Source organism: Cryptomeria japonica, chromosome 10 (genome assembly GCF_030272615.1).
Source record: "Cryptomeria japonica chromosome 10, Sugi_1.0, whole genome shotgun sequence".
NCBI lineage: Eukaryota > Viridiplantae > Streptophyta > Pinopsida > Cupressales > Cupressaceae > Cryptomeria > Cryptomeria japonica.
The window spans coordinates 436763133-436785827 of record NC_081414.1 but is presented as its reverse complement, the minus strand read 5'-3'; the positions used below and the strand labels follow the sequence as shown (position 1 = coordinate 436785827).

General features: G+C 37.9%; 1 protein-coding gene across 2 annotated transcripts in view; it reads right to left on the bottom strand.

Annotated features, from left to right (window-relative positions):
- Nucleotides 1-304: 304 nt before the first annotated feature.
- Nucleotides 305-22695, bottom strand: part of LOC131067556 (N6-mAMP deaminase) — a 48207-nt gene continuing 25816 nt past the window's right edge. Inside the window, exons 10-11 of one of the 2 annotated variants that reach the window (XM_058002632.2) lie at nucleotides 829-933; nucleotides 305-743 (exon numbers count right to left, since the gene is read on the bottom strand). In XM_058002632.2, coding sequence (XP_057858615.1) covers nucleotides 613-743; nucleotides 829-933 — 236 coding nt within the window. In that variant the 3' untranslated portion in view covers nucleotides 305-612. The remainder of the gene's footprint in view (nucleotides 744-828; nucleotides 934-22695) is intronic. The other variant, XR_009111838.2, reaches the window with a different exon arrangement.

The window sequence follows — 22695 nt, the reverse complement described above, 5'->3', positions numbered from 1 at the left end:
TGGTGTCCCTTACAGAACAAAACAAAACTAGGAAAATGCATTAACCAAGAGAAACAAAAGAGTTAGACCACCATTACTGATTGATTCATACTCTTCCCTAGTGTACATTAAAGCAATGTGCTAAGATGAGGGAGTGTGCCTCGATTTAGCCAAGCACACAAGAAAAGCTAAAAACAAATAGAATAATACAAAGAAAAACAATTCTCATATACCTACCCTGTGCCTACAAAGCTTTATTTCTAAGTCAGATGACAAGTTATTTCAGAAAATTAGTACAGTGACACTAATCACATGCTGACAAAGCTTTGAACCCAATTCTTACGATTGAAGTTGCAATAATATTAGATCGTATACTCAAATCAGAATAAATTCAACCTTGAACCAGCTAAAGACATTTTCTTCCAGACATATCACATTGGAAAAGCTTGTCTTTCAAATATGTGACATCAAATAAAGATGGTAGCAGTTGGTGGCAAACCAAATTACCCGTTCCAATGGTGAGAACTAACTGCTTCAACATCATATCAGGACGAATATGCCCCTACATCCAATGTAATCATTCAAATCAACAGAACTAGTTACTAGTTTGGAAGCATATAAAGTTTGATATGTTCATTTAGTACCAGCAAAAACACACTCTGCTTCTTCCATAATGAGCCTTAAAGTCTCCTTCAGTTTATTGTCAGCAAATATGAAGTTCACTGCATTCTTTGCCAGCTGGAATAATTCTGTTTTTGTAAGATCTGAGTATTGCAGCAAGAAGACACTAGTGAGAAAATAATTTAAGTAAACTGAAATGAAATGATTCTCATCAAGCAGTAACCTTACCAAAACATGAAGCAGCAAGGGCATACTCTCGAGAAATGGTAGTTGAGAAGACACCTGGATCATCTGTGCACAAGATCAATGGATGTTTTACCCGGTATAGATCAGCTGCATAGAAAATTACCATTCAGTACAAGACCCTTTTCTAGTAATCCAGTGGCCTTCTGACCAATCTCATGTTAATCACACTCATATTTATTAGAAATCAAGTATTTACGCAGATCTCTAGTACTTGTCATTGTGAGAATACTATCAATTGCCTCAATGTCTAAAAACAACATTTCATTAGATGAATCATTTTTCTTCGGGAAAAGATTCAATTGACCAAATTTGATAAATCCAACTCATGCAACTATATGAAGCTATCGAACTTATTTGAATAGTCACTGCAAAGAAACTATATAGATGAGTCCAAAGTAAGTTTGTAATGCACCAATTGCAGTTTTGACCCTCATGAATATTTTGATCATACTTGTGTTATCCTTGCAAGCACCAATTCGAATATGACAAGATATATAAAACCCAATTCATTATGAAGAATTTACCTAAAAGCACAAGCTCAAAACAACTAGGGGAATCTAATGTTCCCTTTTCAAAAAGAAGCTTCCCCTTATAAATCATCTTTCATTAATCATATAATAGTTGGCATTTAAAAACTAATGTTCCTGAATTTCACTTTACCATTTGTAAATATATCAAATTTAAAGGTCCCAAAAGCCAAGGGAGCATGTACATGTTATATAGATAAACCTCATCCCAAAAAGATATTTGCTTATCTAATATGACATGATAGAAATTGCAATGGATCTAGGCTAAGTTACCAGTTCGGGCTCAGGCTCAGGTTCGGGTTTGATGGTTTGGTTTGTAGGTTTGGTCAAAAAAAATTGGGGGGTTGGGTTCATCGATACAAAAACATATAAAAGTGAAAAAACATATACATATTTGCAGCAATAATTAAGTTCAAAATACACCACCATATCTATAGTCAAATATTAGTCAAACTCGAATGTCATGATATATATTTAACTTATAAGTATAAATATAATAATATCGAGTGTCAACAATCAGACTATCAGCCATAATTGGTCAAATATTTTGATATGCTCACTAGGTGGCTCACAGTCATCATCTCCTATTAACAAAACAAAACCTTGATGGTTAGTTCATCCCCTTTGAACCCAACTAAGTGGGGGCTGAATTCCACTGTTTAGTTTTTAGTCGGTTGTAGCCCTATTTTCAAATTTGAAGTTGGTCAACAACGGTATAAATTGTTTACGCTCAATAAAAAAAGCAAATCAGTTTTGGTAGAAGAAGCAATGGAGTTAGGCAAGGGCAGTGATGGAGAAGGCATTATTACATGTGTCGCTTCTTTGCTTTCATAGTGGGAACAAAAGAGCAGGTCTCCAAAATGGAGTGAGAAAGATTAAAGTGCTTGTTCAATTTTGTGCACATTTTGACCCACTATTCACCTGAGCTCAGCAAAATAAAAGTGAGGCTTGGCACCAAATCACCCACTCTCTACGAGACAATGTTTTGAGTGTGTGCGAGAGGACAGCATGAATGTGCAAAACAAAATGGGCAAACTTCATGCACAGATATCAAAATTCAAAAAATCTCCTAATTCGACAGAATGGCAAGTGAGAAGGTGGAATATGTCCCAAGTTCACCCGAGTCCATCCAGGCTGGACCCACAGTCTGTGAGCAGAACCCAGTCTGGACCCACAAGGGACTGGATCTGGGCCCCAAACCAGGACCCAGGGCTTTCCCTAAACGAACGAGCAACAGAGGATCTAGGAAAGCTTAATTTGACAAATGGATGTGTCTAACTGATTTCTCCAAGGAATGCTCTGGTAGGTTTGTAGTCAGCAGAATAATGATATAGAGTATTTTTTTCAAAAGCATCAAAGTGACAATCTTCAACATAATGAGGATTACTAATGACTCCGCCACTACCATGAAGATGGAGAACAAGTTTAGAGATATTACAACAGGTGAAAAGTGGAGGGATTGATGTATTTCAACCAAATTGTTTCTAGATGATGACTGTGAGAAATGAGACTAGGAAGACATACTATGCTGCTGAAGAAGAATACAAAATCATGGAAACAACCAAATCTTTTACTTCAACTTGGAGATGCTTGTAAACAATTATATAAAGAGCTTGAAATTGCAGTTGATCATTTATCACAATAAAGTAGGAAAAAAACTTACAATTGCCCACAGATCAAGCTTAGACAATTGAAATTTTCATACTCCTTTCTTTGATTTGGTTTGGCCTCTCCTCAGTTCTCTTAATGGAAACAGATGCAACTTCACCACCTTCAGCATTCTCCTTCAAAAACCCAATCTAGGGCACTGGACACAGATAGCACCAACAAACTAATTCGCAAATACCCTAGTTCTCATTATCAGGGGGCGGTCACAAAGTTAAATCTGATAGCATGTAAAAAGTAGAAAAAAACAGATCTGAGATTTGATTCATGCTCTCGCTGTCATTTCATAATCTGTCTATAAATAAATAGAGGTGGTAGTCAGAGACTGGGCACGCTAACAGATAGAGGTTATAGTGTTTCTAGACTCTGACGAATACCTCGAAATGAAGTCTACATATTGCTATATTAGTTAATATTTCTTTCAGTAATAGAGGAGAAATTCTTTGACATCCACATGATACTTATTGTAGATACTCTAGAAAGAAACTGATGCAGGAGCATCTTGCAAGAGTCACAATGACAGGTAGTGGAGTCTTCATGGGCGATACATTTTAGATTTCCAATGGCTTTTTCTCAGACATCTTCATTATTTGGTGTGAATGTGCTCCTTAAATTGCTTTGGCAGTTTCAATGTCTTGACCGGCTTGTCCCTTGGCAGCCATAAAAGGCATCATCATGATCCCTAAATTAGTGCAACACTTTCCTGTGTAATTTACTGGGAGATTCCACTTTCTTCAGAAAATAAAAAGAGTTCCATAGGCAGATGTTTGGACAATGTTTGAAGAGGAAAGTCAAGGCTTCTAGTAAGGGTATCAGCCATCAGGAAGAATTTGGAATTCAGTCTCATGTTTGAATAAATTATTGCCAAGTTATGTAATTTAAAATTTTTGGTGTGAAGTAGTGTAACAGTCGATGACTGTTTTCAGATACGGATTAGTTTTGTTCAGAAGTTTTTATCATAATTTCTGTCATAGTTCTGTGAAACTCTATTAATGTTTTTATTCCAGATTGGGACATTTCTGTTGTGGTTTTCAACTGTAGGAGAAGATTGTTCCAGTCATAGAAGCTCATGTAAAATCTTGAATGCTGAAGTTGTTTTTCTTAATTTTGTTCCGACAGTTTACATAACTTTGAATATATTTTCTGTTTTACTTCCTTTTTTCAAAATGTCCTTTTTATGATCATGTAAGCTGCTTGGATCAATAGCCCTTCATTGGGTTCTTGGTCCTTGGACTGCATCAGAAGTTGCTTTAACGTACTCCCTTTGTTCATCTTCCATAAATGAAGCATAAAGACCAACAAGGAGCTTGTTTAATGAAAGGGATTGAAGCCTATAAAAAAACATAAAACATTAAGGATCAACATGAACACATTTTTTTATTAAAATCATGTCAGATTATGTAGCAATATTTGTGTTAAAAATTCCTCTACACCATGGTAAGCAGACCCTGATCTCAAAGAACCCTAAACTAAATAAGCTTAAAACTAAGGACCAATCATAACAGCTGAACTTTTAATGCTAGAATCTACAAGCGCATACAGAAGAGAAACACTAACTAATGACTACTCATATCTTCTCAACATCACATCACTGTTTTATTAATCAGAAAACAGAAATTACAGTACTCTGGAATACACTCTAAAAATTGAATAAAATAGAACACCTTACCTAGGCCTTCATTTAAAGCTCAAGAAGAGGCCCTAAATAGCCTGAATCCTATAACTCGATCCATCAACCCTTGATGTAATTTTATCCTAGGAATCTGTACCCTTAAATAGAAAATGTTGAACTTGACAAAAGCAAACTGATAATAAATAACTGCTATTCTAAAACTGCAAAACAACTACACAAGCAAATGCTAAATCTGGACAGCCATGAATAGAACTGCTAAGAATGGAAAAGATAAGAAAACGACAGCCAAGAATAGAACTGATGTTCTCTATGACTGTACACTCTGCTTATGTACACCTAGGTTCCAGACATGCGCCCTGCTAGAGAACAAATTCTGAGGTGCAATAATCTAACACTCCCTCTTACTAAGGATCGTGTTACAATCCCAATCTCTCTCTAAAAATCTCAAACCTCTCCATAGCTAGAGGATTTCTCCAAATTTCTGCAAGCTGCTGATTTGTCTGAACATAGTCTAGAGCAGCTGCTCCCTTTTCTGACAAAGTGATGTCAATGTGCTTGAAGCAGTCATGCTATCCTGGATTCTCAGAGTTCAATACAACTCTAATTGTCACAGGAAATGACTATGGGCTCCACTATCTCATGGTTCACCTGTCAGCTCTGCAATCAAATTCCAAAGCTAGATGGCTTCACAGCTAGCAATGGTGGCTACCATGTACTCTGCCTTGCTGAACTCAGCACCACTGAAGTCTACTTCCTGCTGAACCAAGTTATGACTCCTGACCCAAAATCGAAGCAACATCCTAAAGTACTTTTCCTGCCACCTAAATCTCCAATTAGAATCCACAAATCCATGCAGAATCAATTCATCATCCCCTGCATATCTTAGACCAAACTGTAATGTGCCCTTCAAGTATCAGAGTGCATGCTTTGCAGCAACCCAATGGATCTGCCTTGGCTAAAAATGTTCACTAAAACATATATCCGGTCTGTTATTAACCAGATATATAAAGGACGCAATTAACAACCTATACATCGAAGGACCTACCAAATCTGAATCCAAGTCAACATGCAACTTCAGATTTAGAATCATAGGAGTGGCGGTGAGTTTGCAATACGTCATTTAAAATCTCTTCAAAAAACCTCCTCTGTCCTTGGCCACACATCTAGACACAAGAAATAATGCATCAGTCCAATATCGATGTCAAATTCTCTGACAAACTCTTCCTTGCACCCTATAATACGCTTCTATATATTCCCTGTACATATCAAGTCATCTACATTTAGGGCCAAAATCACCAACTCAAATCCAGCAAATAAATAATAGAAATTGGGTTTCACAGTTGTTTTGGTGAAGCCCAAACCTAATAGATGTTGGCTATCAAACATGTCTCTCCACAAATCCTAAAGACTAGCCTCAAAATCTAAGGCCAGAAAATGTCAACAAAGGTAATGAGCTGGACTTATGCTCAGACAGTGGCATGAATGAGCCAATTCTTGTATATGGGCAGGCTCACCTTCATCTTCGGGCTCAGCTAAACCCAGGAGGGTGCTTCCTAGAGGTATCCTTGATAGGACATCTATCAAAATATGTTGAATAAGATTTAAACCAACTACAGCTATACCCAATATATGCTTGAACCCAAGATTTGTCACTAGGCCAAAGACTAACTAGTTGCATGCAAAACATCTTATTAAGCCAATAAATATATCCTTGCATATGCACCTTAAGATGGCATCATCACAATATCCCACAAGTGAATCCATTTAACCTTTCATGTACAACTGCAAGGCATAGGAATAGATGACCCAATTCTCTAACAATATTAATTGTATGAGATTGCTTAGGGTAATCCCTTGGTTATGTAAATGAATCATGAAAGCATGTGGAACCTTAATATACTCCTACAATAATGAGGATAGGGAGAATGAATTTGAAAATTGATTGGCCCTTCACCAATTAGACCCCTGACTACTCCCTTGCGCACCAAAGTCACAACCTACGAGGAAGAAGAGGATACACCTATGTTGCCTTATTTATTTTTTAAAATTATTTTCCCGCCTGAAATATCCTCCTAGGATATTTGTTCCAGATTTTTACCAAATAATCCACAGAAAATTTAAACAACAATTTGCAAGCAATTGTTTTCAATACACCATCAAAATTAAACTGAAATTCATTAATTTTCAGACCAGAATAATAGTTCTGAAATTAGAAATCAACATTGCATTAAAATCCTCAATAGAACAACAACAAAAAATTACCAATCTCAGCCACGGCATATACAGTCGGATTGGACAACCAGCAAACCGCATTTGAAGCACATGTGAATCACCTGCATGATAACTCCAACTGACAATGGGTTTCCGTCCCCTGCCTCCAAGCTCGAGGGTTTGTGTCCTCAAACCTACTGGAAACTAGAGCTTCCCAGAAACTCTCCAAGAGAATCAATCTCCAAACGTAAAACCAAGCATAATGAGAATGAGCCTCTCAATGTTCTTTTAAAGCACAACCCTATGAGCTCCATTAAGTCATTATAATACTTTATTAAATAATTAAATTAAGTTGTCATTAAATTTGATATAATTTGACAACTTAAAATTTAATTATTTAATTGACTTCTAATTTGGGACATTACAGTCCTCCCTCCTTAGAAATTGCTTGTCCTCCAGCAATACCAGGATCCCAAACAAATCTGGAAAATGTTTTAACATTCCTATGATGTATCTGCATGATGCAACTGAACTCAGCATCCCTGTCCAATTCCGCTAACCGTTGTACAATCCACAGAGAGCAAACCAAACTGCACATGTTTCCTGGATCCCATACCAACCTCAAGAATGTTTCACCACCAATCCGCTGCACTGCTCCAATATAAACAACATGCCCAGAATTGTGAAGCCACTCGACAAAATCCCACTTAAGTAATGCACCGATCATGCCAATGCCAGGATTCCACATTATCATGCTGTCAAAACTGTCAAATATGAGGAGATAGAAGTATCTAAAGGAGCTATCAACACTGAACAGCTCTCCAATTGTGAATATCTCCCATGGAAGTGCATAACACTCATCATAGGCATACAAATAAACCTATCAACCCATCCTGAGCTGCTGGTGTAATCCATAACAACTCTCATAGGTCTGGAAACTCTAAGAGCACTGAGATCAATACCATGATATATATTCTGCCAATGTAGTTCAAGAGAGACCACCTCAGGATACTCTTTGTCAATCACGATCCAAGTACTACTCCTGTAGTAACTATTGACAACATGACATCAACAGTTTGTCTTCAAATGCTAGTGTAGGAAAAATGAGTATTCCAACAAACCCCAACTCACTACAAGCACACACACTGGTGTTATGTAGTGACCATAATGACTCAAATTATCTCAGTAATTCCCAACACAAGATGGCTCAGTATTCACAACCCAGGAATTACATTTGCAGGGGCAACAGCAGTAGAACTTCTCACCCAGAATATAGTTCAATGCCCAGTCTAGGTCCGAGTGGAGTGCTTAGTTCAATGCACAACTGAATATCGGCCCGCTGAGTGGATCACGTGGCTTCCAAACTGTTTGTTGGTGGCTGGGTCACTGTATATTACAGCAGTTACTAATTCTTCTGTGCGTATTTCTCAGGAAGCTGAGTCATTTGCTGGGAATGATGGAAAACAGTAGGGAATGAATATCTGAATCTTCAGAATTATGTATGATCCACCTGATATCGGGTATGATTGCCTGTAGCTCTCAGAAATTAATAATCTTCATACCACCATGAACATATTAGGAATAACACCCAAAAAAATGCCACTAATACAACACAATAATATACTTTTGTCCGCCTCAACTCCGACAATAATTATAAATGATTATCAGTTACGCCCAGCCAATAATGAATCTGGTTCAGTACGGTTTCTGAATCCTCACTTGTCTCAGCCCAAGTGTCACCCAGTCAGAAAGGAATGTATTCTTTGTATTTTTCCTACCGCCTGCATGACGGTTACTAATTATGTCATGTTCTTGTATTCTCCTTCCACCGTTGTGACAGATAATATACTTTGTTCTCTCCTTCCGGTTTTGGTTATTAAGGAAGATGAATGGTTGAGAAGAATTGATAACGGCTGGCTTAGAACTGTCCAACCAATTACTCTTGTTAAGTTTTGGATCAGATTTATATGAATACGTAATTTTTAAATTTTTAAGTATTGAACACAATAGACTTCAGTTTCAGTCTGATTTATGTTCACTGCTGAGTATATATCAGAATTCAGTTTACACTTTCAATCTGATATAGTTTCAGATTACAATATATATAGTTTCAAATTGCAGTATATATATATATATATATATATATATATATAGATTCACACACTGATTATTTGTAACTTCAACGGCTGTATTTCTTTTCCACCGATATTAGTATATCAATCTGCAATCTTATGTCCTTCACCGTTCTAAGGAAATCATATCATCCATAAATATGATGTCCACGAACTTCCTTAAGGGCCGTGTCCCTTTAACACGAAATGGTGGCTTGTAAAACCCGTATCGATTCATTAATGAATCGGAATACTAACTAATCAATGCAATTACCATCAGTTAATCATAACCGATATTATCCTATCATCATCGGTCACTAACAATCAACTAATAAAGAAAAGAAATCGATTAGCAATTAAATCGATAATAGATGTAGACCGATAATGGTTGTAATTGATGACAAGTAGATAACAGTTAATCTGAAGACTAAGTCTAAACTTAATAATGAGAACAGTTATTCAAATGTCTAAGGCCGATAGGTTTGAATTGTATAGGCTTGATCAGAGAGTTCTGACCGAAGCTATACATATTCAACAACTCTCACGCCATGGATAGATGGAGTCGGGTTTCACCTTATGCTGGAAATCTTTATTCCTGTTACCTCAAATGCTTACGAATTTTGTACCACTTACCGACTACCCACCATTTGCTCATGCCATGGATGCAAATAATGCAGTTTGAAATTATTGAAGAACTCTCAACGATAGTTTTACAGAAAAATAACTGTCCAATGGACGTCAAGCACACAACGGCAAGAGAAGATGAATTGTTGTCTTCACGCCCAACTTATACTTTGATAGTATCAGAATTGAAACACCACTTCTGTGGTTAACTTTTATTCTCGCAAAGGAGTGGTGCGATTCACAGCGACTTTGAAATCGAGCTTTCAAAATACAAATTTTGTACCAAGCAACCCAATTAATGAAGTGGAACGGCACAATTCTTCACGGCACTCCTAACACGGCATTGGACAATAGCAGAATGATGATGCTCTACTCAAAAATCGACCCACTGTTGATGATTTGGGCCAAACCAAGAAAGACTCCGGAATACCTGTAACAAACAGGAATGCAAAATTGACAATCAGCCAGCTCAACTGATATTTGGGTCTTCAAATATAAACCTCCTTGTGTCAAAGGTATGAAGTTCTTCGACCAAGGGAAGGTAGCTCCTGAATTCATATATGGCACCAAACAACAATTCGTTATGCCTTCCTTATGCCTTTGCTCTGACTTATGCCATCACTCTGCCTCTGACCATACACAATTCTGCGACACAATGGATCACGATTTGCCTGCGAATATATATGCAGCTGGAAAAAATATTATAACAACCTTCTTTAAAATATTTGTCAAACAATGAGCTCAATGGCAGATAAAAAACAATACAAAAAGAACCCGTCGCTAGAAGTTGAAGGGCCACACGGAATGCCAAGAATCAATATACATCCTCGCTACAATAACAGTGATGGGAAAATCACAATACTTTTGTAATTTTTGAATATTTCAATTTTCAGGTGTCGGTCTGAAATAATAATCAACGGAACTTGCATTCGGCAATAGACTTACGACCAATGCATATGTTTATCAAGTGCCCCCAATAATTGCTTCTTCTTGAAATGGCTTCTTCAAAATTTGAAACTTCATGCAATCAAAGAAAATCGTCTTCCTTGAATCTACAGAAATACATGTGGTGGCAACTCAAGAAAGTGCAGACATTCTCCTTTTCAAATATAATCTTACATTAGCACGGTCTCTTCGGAACAATCAACACTAATATTTAATAATCCTTCGCAAAAAATCAACTCAATTTAACTCAGAAAAGATTATTAAGTTTACTAATATCAATAAACCAAGCTTGCCGAACCAATATATTTCCAGGCAACCAAGGTTGTACTAATTTGGCACACATGAAATCCCCCAGGCTAGCAGGAAAACCAGCTCCGATAACACTGAAATATCCCCCTAGGGTATTTGTTCCTGAATTTTACCAAATGATCCACAGAATTTAAACAACAATTTGCATGCGATTGTTTTCAATACACCATCAAAATTAAACTGAAATTCATTAATTTTCAAACTGAAATAATAGTTCTAAAGTTAGAAATCAACATTGCATTAAAATCCTCAGTAGAACAACAACAGAGATTACCAATCCCAGCCACAGCATATACAGTCGGATTGGACAACCAGCAAACTGCATTTGAAGCACATGTGAGTCACCTGCGTGGTAACTCCAACTGACAATGGGTTTCCATCCACTGCCTCCAAGCTCGAGGGTTTGCGTCCTCAAACCTGCTGGAAACTAGAGCTTCCCAGAAACTCTCCAAGAGAATCAATCTCAAAACATAAAACCAAGCATAATGAGAATGAGCCTCTCAATGTTCTTTTAAAGCACAACCCTGTGACTCTTCATTTCCCCTTCTGCCTGACCCTTCATATCCTTTTCCTTTGTCTCTTAATTTTCCCTCTTTTAAATTAAAATGACTTTATTAATTATTCATTGAGCTCCATTAAGTCATTCTAATAGTTTATTGTGATTAAATTTGATATAATTTGACAACTTAAAATTTAATTATTTAATTGACTTCTAATGTCCCAAAAAGGGGACATTACACCGCCTTAGGCTTAAGTCCTAGATTGGAAGCCACTCTTGGTCCCGACAGTTTACTTAATGTTGCCAAGCTTTGTCTGCAATCGGGTCTTCGTTAAACTTTTGTACAAGTCAAAAAGTTAACAAGTCTTTGAACCTTCCCTTCGGGTTCGCAAGTCCTGCAAATCCCCAACCATCCAACTCCCCTTAAAATGTTGTCGATCCTCATGGTGTGTGAGTTCTTGTAGTCGATCAGTCAGAAAATTTCGGATTCATGCACCTTTCGTTAACCTGGTTCAGTAATTCGTCATTTTGTCGACAGCCCGACTCAAAGCATTCTCAACTCTCGAGGTGTTGTCTTTTCAAGACATCGGCCAGTTCAATTCATTTATGGCCAGCAAATGATAAAGGACATAAGAAGTGTGTTAACACAATTTTCAAAGGAAGTTGCAGTACCTTAGCTGCTGGAATTAAATGCATTTAACGCCTTAACATTTGACGTGGCCGTCATATTTCTATTTTTTCTTTCGTCACAAACACGCAACGATGGGAGCTCTGAGTTTTCCGCATCGCAAAGAAGGTCACAAAGAGGCAGACAGACTGGTCAGAATCGGTTTATCCCATTACAGTGTTCTTCTTAGACGAATCATCTTGAAAATCTTGAATGTTTCCCTCATGGCCCTGTGCAATATATTTCCATGAGCATCAACTAAGTTTGCTCAATCTTGGTATCACAGAATTCTCCTGGTTAGTTGTTTTGAATTCAAAACTCTGACTTTTGTAATGCCACTGAGAGTGAAAGGATGGCCTCGATGGTATAAAGAATATAAATAAGAAAGACATACGTCTCCCAGGTATCCGGAGAAGAATGTGGCATGGCTTTGCAAGGGTCATTTTTCTTGAAGCCTTGCTAACTATCTTTGTAACGGCTGCCTTCAAGAAACTGTTACTTTTGGCAATAGTTATTAGAACTTAACTATAAATTAGAATAGAGGGGAGGAGGGAGGTAATACAATAATTTTGGGAACAATTAATAAAAATTGTCTGAATTAGTTCTTGAGAATCATAGACTTTGAGTTACAATGATCTAAAGGTTTATTCCTCTTATGTGGAATGTATCCCTATTTAAATGCTTTCTTATGTTGTAAATAATTCATCTTTGAATGGATATTATAACAGTCTTTAAATTAGAAATTGCTGTGATTTGGTTACCCTGTATAGAATCTTTGTATTCTATCTCGTTCTAAATTAGGTGATTAATTTTACCTTTTAAAGCTTTCTGGTTAAAAGCTCCGCTTTTCCCTTGCTTTTTGGTTAAAAGCACACATGACTTTCATTATTATTTTATATTCGAAGGTAGTTGTGCCTTGTAAAATAAGTAGAGAGCAAGTGTAAAATATCATTACATCTAACTCAACTAATAGTTTCAATTACCATTTGTTTGGGCATGAGAAAACAGAGTTAAGTGGCAAATTTGTTAACCAACAGATTTTTGGCAACTCTGTTGGGGAAGTATTTAATACTCTTGCATGGTGATTTTGACAAATTGCTTGTTTATGATATATCAGTATGGTGCTACCTCATGAAGATTTCATTCCAGTTCTTCAACCCAAGCTGGGCTGGCAAGATGAGCAAGAAGACCTGATTACGCAACTAAGAACTTTGGCTTGGAGGTGTAGATGAAACTCCAATTATTACAGGAGTGTTGGACGAGCTTTGCCAAAAAAAGAACAATTAACCTAACTCCCTAGACTGGTGAGGTGCAGGGCGAGAAGGTTTCCCATTGTAGCTATTTTGGGGAATCCAGTTTGCAGACAAAATTAGGAGCCACCTCGAGACCAGCCCCCAAATCAACCAAATCCTCCCCCAGCTAATTAGAAGGGGGGATTAGTGACTTTGCATTCTTCTGTTGATTTAAAGGCGGACTTTTGGACCCAAATTTTGATTTGCTCAAACCCATTTTTGGCATTTCCACCCACTGAGAAGGATAAATTTCTGGGCAGACCATTTTCTCTTCCTCGTTCAAAGGCTCCACTCAACTTGTATTGATTCTAGTAGGGATTGGCCTATCCTTTCAAAACCATATTTCTAAACTAACCAATATGGCCCTACCTGTCACTTGGGGAGCTGCAATCGAACCTCTTAATTTGGGTGCACAATTACATGATTTACCTAAAGGCTCGGGAAAAATAATACCCAAACTCAGAGGAGATGGAAAGGTTACCCCAAAAGAGCATATTGATGCCTTCTTTGCAACGTGCTCAATTTTGGGAGTCCAACATGAGGCTAAATGGAATCTCTCACTGACAATGCAGCTAAATGGTTTTATCATCTACCAAACACAACTATCAATACTTGGGCTACTATGAGAACTAAGTTTGACAATAGATTTAAGTCTGCGAAGAATGGGCATACTTTAATCACCCAATTATCTTCGGTGAAGAAAGAAATACATGAGCCCATGTGGGAGTTTGTAGCAAAATTCAATAGAATAGCTAATCATATCCCAAATAATTTTAGACCTGGGGACTTCTTCAAAAGTGGTTTTTCATTAATGCACCCCCTTTGGATGTTAGTTTTCCTATCAAGAGAGGAGGTGTAACTGATTTAGCAGCAGCTCAAGCATTAGCTATATTAGTGGAAGATGATCTGATAACATTTGGAAAGTGGAAGAAAGAATTACAAACGTGTAAACCTCAAGCAACCAGTTCTACAGATCTGGCAATTCAAAGATTGGCTAATGACATCATTGCTTTAAAAAGACAAATGCCTTATCAATCATCATACCAAGACATGTCAAAGAAAAACTATGATCAGCAAGGATCTTTCCCTCAGAGATTATCTCTAACTGAACCTACGCAAAGATTGCCATAGAAGCTCCCCCGTCTACAAGCAAAGAAAACATATGGCATATAATTTTCATCTGACAACGGATCATGATGGCTCCTTCTGTCCTGAAATAACAAGGTTTATGTAAATGGTCTCGACAAAGGATCAACAAGATGTATATCAGATGGAGGAAGAATTCTCAGAGTGCTGATACTATGGTAAATTTCTTTGAATATGAGCCTGATTTTGAAAAGAAAAAAAAAATATATACTCAGGCAGATGATTCCAATCGTGACATATTCACCAAAGGACAATACACTCAAAGGAGGAGTCGTCCAAAAAACAGTGCAGCGACCTTTCAGCTAGTTCAAAATTCACCCAATCAAGGGGGCCGCTTGGAACCATAGAGGCAAAGAATCAGAAGCAGCCAAAACTACTTCTGCCAAGGTATCTCCCAACTCTTTTTCAAATAAAGCCCTTTCATCTTTTGATATTGTGGAGTCATGTAAAAATACTAAAATTCAGATTTTCCAAGCTGAGTATCTTAAACTCAATCCCTTTGAATTGGATAGACTTGTAAGGTTTATTAAAGAGGGACCCTCGACCACCCCCCCCCCCCTTTAAATGCTCAAGTGTTTAATGAAGGTCCTGCCCCCCTTGATACACAAAAATGCTCAAGCCCTGATTTGACTCCCTCTGATTCCAAAGGCCTTCCTAAAAAGCCAGAGCCTTTCTTCATGTCATTATATATAATTGGATACAGATTGAGCAATTGTGTGATAGACTCAGGAGCTTCCGATTATGTTATGCTTGCTCAAGTAGCCAAGGTCCTTGTTTTAACAATTACTTCTCATGGGAAATGTTATTCGATGGATTCTTCCGAGGTACCCATCTTAAGGCATATAAAAGATGCTCAAGCTGCTTGGGCCCTGTTACCCACAAGGAAATTGAAGCTCACCATCCTGGTGGCTGATATACCACAAGCTACGGGATGTTGCTAGGCAGGAGTTTTTGCAAAGACATAGGGGGAGACATCCAATGGATTGGTCTTATGCTACCATACCCATTGACAGGAGACAGGTCCACTTAGAGCCAGAGCCCAAAGCAAAATTCTCAATATTGAAATCTGGACACCCAAGGTCCGAAATTTTGTATGTCGACACAGGCTCTGGTGCTTATATGTTCACTTCCACTACCGAAAAAGGCATCAATGCAATCAATTTTGGTTTCTCAAACGAATTGGAGATCCTTCAGTTCTATGTCGGTTGTTCCTCTACTGGATCCGGTGTTGTATCATTACCCTTATTTCTCCCTAAATCGAAAGCTTTTACTTTTGATATTAATGAAAAGGATTGATTAGCAGAATCAATTTCTAGTAAAATTGCTGAGGGGTTTCTAAATTAGAGCTCGTCTCTAGAGTCTTTCATCTTTGATGATATTGCTTCCACAATTGATGAAGTTGATATAAAAGAGACAAAAGAATCAAACTCTCATATTCAGAGTGAATATCTATCATTCAAGTTCCCTGATGAAAACGATAGAGGGGAAGAACCACAAGAGGAGGTAGTCTATCCTTCTACTTTCAAAAATTCCCCTCTTGAAGGAGATGTTATGCAAGCTCAAATGGTTTCATTTCAATTCCCTATGACCAGTGAGGTTGGTTCAATCAAAGAAACATACGCAAGCGAAGAAATATCTAAAGAATCTAAAGATCAAATAATGGAGTCCAATGAAAATCTAGATAAATTGCCTTCTCGGTTTACTTGTATCCCCAGTGATGATTTCCACAGTATAAGAGATGAAGAAATTACTACATCTAGACTAGATCCTATGCTTTTAGAATGTTTTATTCCAAAATCATGGCAAGCGTATGCGTATCTAGAGGTTACCTCAATCACACTTTGCAAAAAGGAAGTATGGGTTCTAATAATACTTCCTCTTGTGTATCCAGATGGAATCATTGAAGTGGTAATCAATATAGAAAGAGATTATTTCACTGATGTTGCATTTGAAGTCACCAAAGAGGTGAAGTATGATGAAGGATAGTTGTTCGGGCTTGAGTATGTTTCACAAAGGTTCTAGCACTTCATCAGTCTGAGTTTGGGCGTTAAAGCGACGACATCATGGCAATTATTTTCAGCCTCACATCCTGGCCATAGCTCACTGTTTCGCAGAGGATCATACTTCTCTCAATCTATTGATGGATTCATTGAGCAGTTTTGGGTGTTTCTTGAGGTGGGATTTCCTTACCTTTATTGACTTGGTGGTCAACACCTTCTTCAGGGTTCGCGGCATGGCTTAACCGCTTCCCATGGATCGAGGTAAGTCTACCATTTGTAGCGGGCATTGATAGCTCGAGCTTTTGGCGCAACGGCAAACATACCTACAATTGGTATCAGAGCATTGGGTCACGGGTTCGAATCCCGGGAGGTCTCCTTCATTTCGTCGGTGCAGAACCCTCAGTCGATGTTGAGGGGGAGATTGTTGACTGGGTGGTCGACAGCTCCTTCGAGGTTCGCGACATGGCTTAACCGCTTCCCATGGATCTAGGTAAGTCTAGCGTTTGTAGCGGGCATCGATAGCTCGAGCTTTTGGCGCAATGACAGATAGACCTACAACCTTGCTCCTTTACTCTCTTGTCTTGTTGTGCTCAATTTCCACATCTCGCTTTGTTTTGACTTTGTTGCCCAATAGATAAGGCTTTTGGCCGAGTGTTCTAGATTCTCTGCATCCTGTTCAATCCTTGTCCCCCTTTAGAGCCTGTTGTTGCCTTAATATTTGAAAAAATTTATTTTCTCGCCTTAGGCTTAAATGCAGATTGTAAGTCTCTCTTGGTCTCGACACTTTACTTAATGTTGCCAAGCTTTGTCTACAGTCGGGTCTTTGTTAAACTTTTGTACTGGTCGAACAGTTAACAAGTCTTCAAACCTTCCCTTCAAGTTCGCAAGTTCTGCAAATCCCCGACCATCTGACTCCCCTTAAAACATTGTTGAACCTCATGGTGTGTGAGTTCTTGTAGTCGGTCAGTCGAAACATTTTGAAACCCAGTTCAGCAGTTCGTCATTTTGCCAACTGCCCGACTCAAAGCATTCTCAACTCTCGAGGTACTGTCTTTTCAAGACATCAGCCAGTTCAGTTCATTTATGGCTAGCAAAGGATAAAGGACATAAGAAGCATGTTAACACAATTTTCAAGGGAAGTTGCAGTACCTTAGTCGGCAGAATTAAATGCATTTAACACCTTAATCTTTTAAGTGGCCGCCATCTTTCTAATTTCTCTTTCGTCCCAAACATGCAACGACAAGAGCTTTGAGTTTTCGCATCGCAAAGGAGGTCATAGAGAGGCAGATAGATAGGTCAGAATCAGCTTATCCCATTAAGGTGTTCTTAGACAAATCATCTTGAAAATCTTGAATGTTTCCCTCATGGCCCTATGCAATATACTTCCCTGAGCATCTGCAAAGTTTGTAGAATCCTGGTATCACAGAATTCTCCTAGTTAATTGTATTCTAAATTCAAAACTCTGACTTTTCTTAATGCTATCAAGAGTGAAAGTGTAGCATCGTAAACTGTACGCCCTTAATTGGGTGCTACAATTTCACGCTTAGGTTAGCACCCACCTTAGTGAGATTGCATTTTGCATTTTAAATAATTCCTTTAGGCATTTAATTATTAATTAATTAAATCTAAAGTCCTCTTTTATGACTCCACACATCATAAAATTGGGCCCTTAACCCTAACTGTTTCCCTTTTATTTTATCCTTTTAATCGATTAATTCATCAAAGCCCTAATTAGGTCCTATTTTGACCTTCAAGGCCCGATTTCACATATTTAAACACCTTAAATCGTCGCACCAACTTGGGGATCACCTTATAATCATGATACCTTGCATCCCTAAAAATTTGGAAAAAATTTGGTCAGGCCGATGTGATTCACATTGGTCCCAACTTTTGCTCCCCGAATTTCGGGATCATGTTTTAGCGGTATTATAATGTTTAAATCCAGCTTTGTGCGAAATTATATCAATTCTAGGTCGGCCTTTGATCAAAAACAAAGTTAGAGTTTCATACATATAGCCTTTCCTTTCCTCATTTGAAGGATCCATCAACTAGCAATTGAAGGAGCCTCTTGTGAAGTGAAAGTGCAGGTTATTTGAAGTCTTCAATCAGCAAATCAAGCATTTCATCAAGTCTTCATCAAGCATTTTCATCATCAATTGAAGCTTTGAAGATATTGAAGAATAACAGATCACCGACTGTTGATGGGCTTGTACCTCTCCCTTAGGGTTTGGTATGGTTTCATGTTATTTTCGTATCTTTGTACGAGTTTCATAACATTCATTTCCAAATCTACATTATTGCTTTGGATCCATTATTGTACTTGTGATTTGGAGCATTCTCTTTGACATTATGTTCATTTAGGGTTTATACTCAAAGCTTAGGGTAGAACTCTAATTCTTGCATTCTAGCTCATTTAGGATCTGGTAAACACATGAGATTCGAGGACACACACACATTTCATTATTACATTGGCTATTTGTGGAGGTGGAAATCACCAAAACAAGGGTTTGACTAAGACAAAACCCTGTATAGCCACCCATACAACATTTTCCAGCTTGCAGGTACATTTACAGGAATCTGACGGAGCTGCGGACTTTCGTGAAGACAGAATTAGTAGGCATGGGTCCAAACTCAAAGAAAGGCCCCAGTCTTATGAGACCAAAGCACCCAACACCCTGGTCCTCTAAGTTTTCTAGCTTCTTTTGGCAGTTCAGCAGATCAAGGCCTCAGTCAGCAGATTCCAAAAGTATAGGTCAGTTCAGCAACAGGGACCAAGGCGCCCAGTGCCCTGGTCCAACTCAATCAAGCTCAAATTCTGATATCGGGTGCACACCAAAATTTCCCCTTTAGCTTTGTACTTTGTATCTCAGTTTCAATTATGTATCTTTCTGTTATTACAATTTACATAGTTATTTTCCTTCATCTTTCTAGCTCAGCTTGTCATTATTGCACATTTAGCTCACTCCCCTTTCATAGCAGTAAAGGAATAGGAACCCTAAAAGTATTCCTTGACTCTCTTTCACAAGAAGTAGTCAAAGTGAATCACTTCTTTAGGCTCTTCCGTATTCCAATGTGTGGAGGAAAGTGGGGTTAGGTCCTAAACCACCTGATCCCATTTTTCACCATCATAGAAAGGATGGCCTCAATGGTATAAGGAATATAAATAAGGAAGACACATGTCTCTCAGGTTTCCAGAGAAGAATGCAGCATGGCTCTGCAAGGGTCATTTTTCTTGAAGCCTTGCTAACTATCTTTGTAACGGCTGCCTTCAAGAAACCGTTACCTCTGACAATAGTTATTAGAACTTAACTATAAATTAGAATAGAGGGAAAGAGGGAGGTAATACAAGAATTTTGGGCACAATTAATTAAAATTGTTTATATTGGTTCTTGAGAATCGTAGGCTTTGAGTTACGATGATCTAACGATTTATTCTTCTTATGTGGAATGTATCCCTATTTAAATAATTTCTTATTATTCTTAGAATTAAATAAGATTTTATGTTAGAGTATGTGTTGTAAATAACTCATCTTTGAATGGATATTATGACAGTCTTTAAATTAGAAATTGTTGTGATTTGATTACCCCGTATGGAATCTTTGTATTCTATCTCATTCTAAATTAGGTGATTAATTTTCCCTTTTAAAGCTTTCTAGTTAAAAGCTCTGCCTTTCCCTTGCTTTTTGGTTAAAAGCAAGCATGGCTTTCATTATTATTTTCTATTTGAAGGTTGTTGTGCCTTGTAAAATAAGCAAAGTGCAGGTGTAAAAAATCATTACATCTAACTCAACTAATGGTTTAAATTACCATTTCTTTGGGCGTGAGAAAACAGAGTAAAGTGGCAAATTTGATAACCAACCTATAAAGCATATATCAAACCAAATGTGTACATACATGGGAACTATAAATAACATTTCATGTTACTCAATATGCTGAATAATCCTTCTAGGCACTACAAGAACCCACATGAAACAAAGGAGAAACCATCACAAAATCTTTGCAATGCATTATAAGTTGTCACACTTTCATCAAACCCCTATTACATTCATGCCAACAAATGTGGCAAGAGAGGATCCACAACGAGGTCCAAGCACCCTTCTAAATAATTAAAAGCATTGTGTTGATTGAATGCCCTAGAACAAATGAGACACTATGTGATGAGGAAATTGGCTCAACAACCAACACTTATTACATCTTAAAAACATGCATTTATAGCATTATAATTTCACTTTGCAAGTTGGGAAAGAAAATTTGAGTGTCAAACAAGCTTGCAAGCCACTTGCATCATCCTCACATGGCCACGTGCTTGAAAAAACATCCTTGAGAGGCCCACACATGTTAAGAGGTGTTTGAAAGTCTTCCCTTGTCATATCACATCCATTCAAGCCCATTAATGGCATGTCAAGACGTGCAAGGAGATAGGTGGATATTGTTGCTCAAACAGTGAAGTTCCAAAACAATGCATGACAAAGGTTGCTAACAAGAAAGAAACATTCCACAAGTCTTGCGTCAAGGATCTTGGGATTTGAATGCCAAGAGGAAGGCAAGACCCCTGGAGTGGACTAGCGATTTAGGAAATGGGGTGCAAGGATGCCAAGTGAATAGGGGGAGAAAAGTTTGTAGACTGGGGGAAAATAGAAAAAAGGGACAAAGAGGTTCGGGGACTCAAGATGTCAAATGAGAATTCTCTTAGGTGTGTTGGCATTAAGAATCCCGAAGGTCCAAAAATGGAAGGTGTAATGGGGAGTAGAGATTAGGTAAAAGGAGTACCTACTACCACAAGAAGTGAAGAGGAGGAAATGAAATCTTGAATACCTGGGAAGAGTATGAATGGAGCAGCAGGGGTTGAGATTTGAGACTACCAAGCACCCAATGAGCTTTACAAAGGAAATGGAAAGGCCCAAGCCTACAAATGGTAGTGAGGTGTAATGTCCATTTTTAGTAAAAAACCTAATTTTTGCCCTAAATCGCCATTTCCCTGTAAAACAACAAATGGAACTGGATGCATACCTGATTGAGATCCTGCAATAGGCTAGGAAACCATTGAAATGTATACAATTAATAATATGAATCTTCTAAGAAAAAAAATCAAGCATAAATTCTCTATACTTAGCGCTGAGAACATTTACTTAATCATAGTTTTTTTCCAATTCCTTATTGAAACTCAACCATAAGAAAGTAGGAGTAAGGAGGAACAATAAGGTGTCCAAGAGACACTCTACCCTAGGCCCAAGAGCGGAGTGAGAGCCAGAGCCCCCTTGGCCTCATGGGACCATCGATCAACTACCATGAGGTGGTCTACCTAGTGAGGTATCCTATCACAGTTCACCTTCATCATTCCATCCTTATCCTTCTCTTGTGGTTAGAATTCCCTTAATTCAATAATCAACCATGATAGTGTTTGGAAAGATACAATAGGGTGTCTTGAACGTCCTTCCCCTCTAAGTCCTATAGTGGTGGACTATGTCTACACCCCCTTGGCCTCATGGGACCATCGGTCAACTACCATGAGGTGGTCTACCTACAGGAGGACCTCAACACCATTCTCCCTCCTTGTACTTTCTTATATTACTATCATGGTAGTTTGCTCAAAATATACAATTGTCCATCATTGATTTTTCCTTATGTCAGATATAATAAGAATTACGTATATCATTCATAATTATGTAATTATAAAATAATTCTTATTGCATTGTTTATTACCAAGAATGATATGCCCAATATAATTGGCCACAAGGTATTGTATAATCTTAATAGACATTCGATCTACAATTATAGTCTATTATGCTATAAACTCACAAATAGGGAAGATCATACCAGATCTGCATTAACTGTTAATATGGTAGTAATGCTGGCTGGACCCTTTATATTTCTAATTTCTCACAGTTTGCCTGATGTAGTAGTCTGTTGCATATTTATGTCTTGGTGTTCTGCTGTTCTTGATCCCTTCAGTTCGCTGATTATTGAAGATGCTTCTGCTTTATCTGAAGGTTGTTATTTATATTTATCCTCTGATTCAATAATCTCTGTTGTGTATGCTTCTTCCTTTCTTTCCATAATCCCCATGCATACCACCAAGAACAAGGATGTTACGGCCTGTAACTTAATAACAGTTCTGATCTGATCTGATCGATGGTGCTGTCATTGGACTCTTGGAGGCTTTTGATTCCTTTCCTTTATATCTCTCAATGTGAGGGACAGGTTACACCTCTTCATCATGT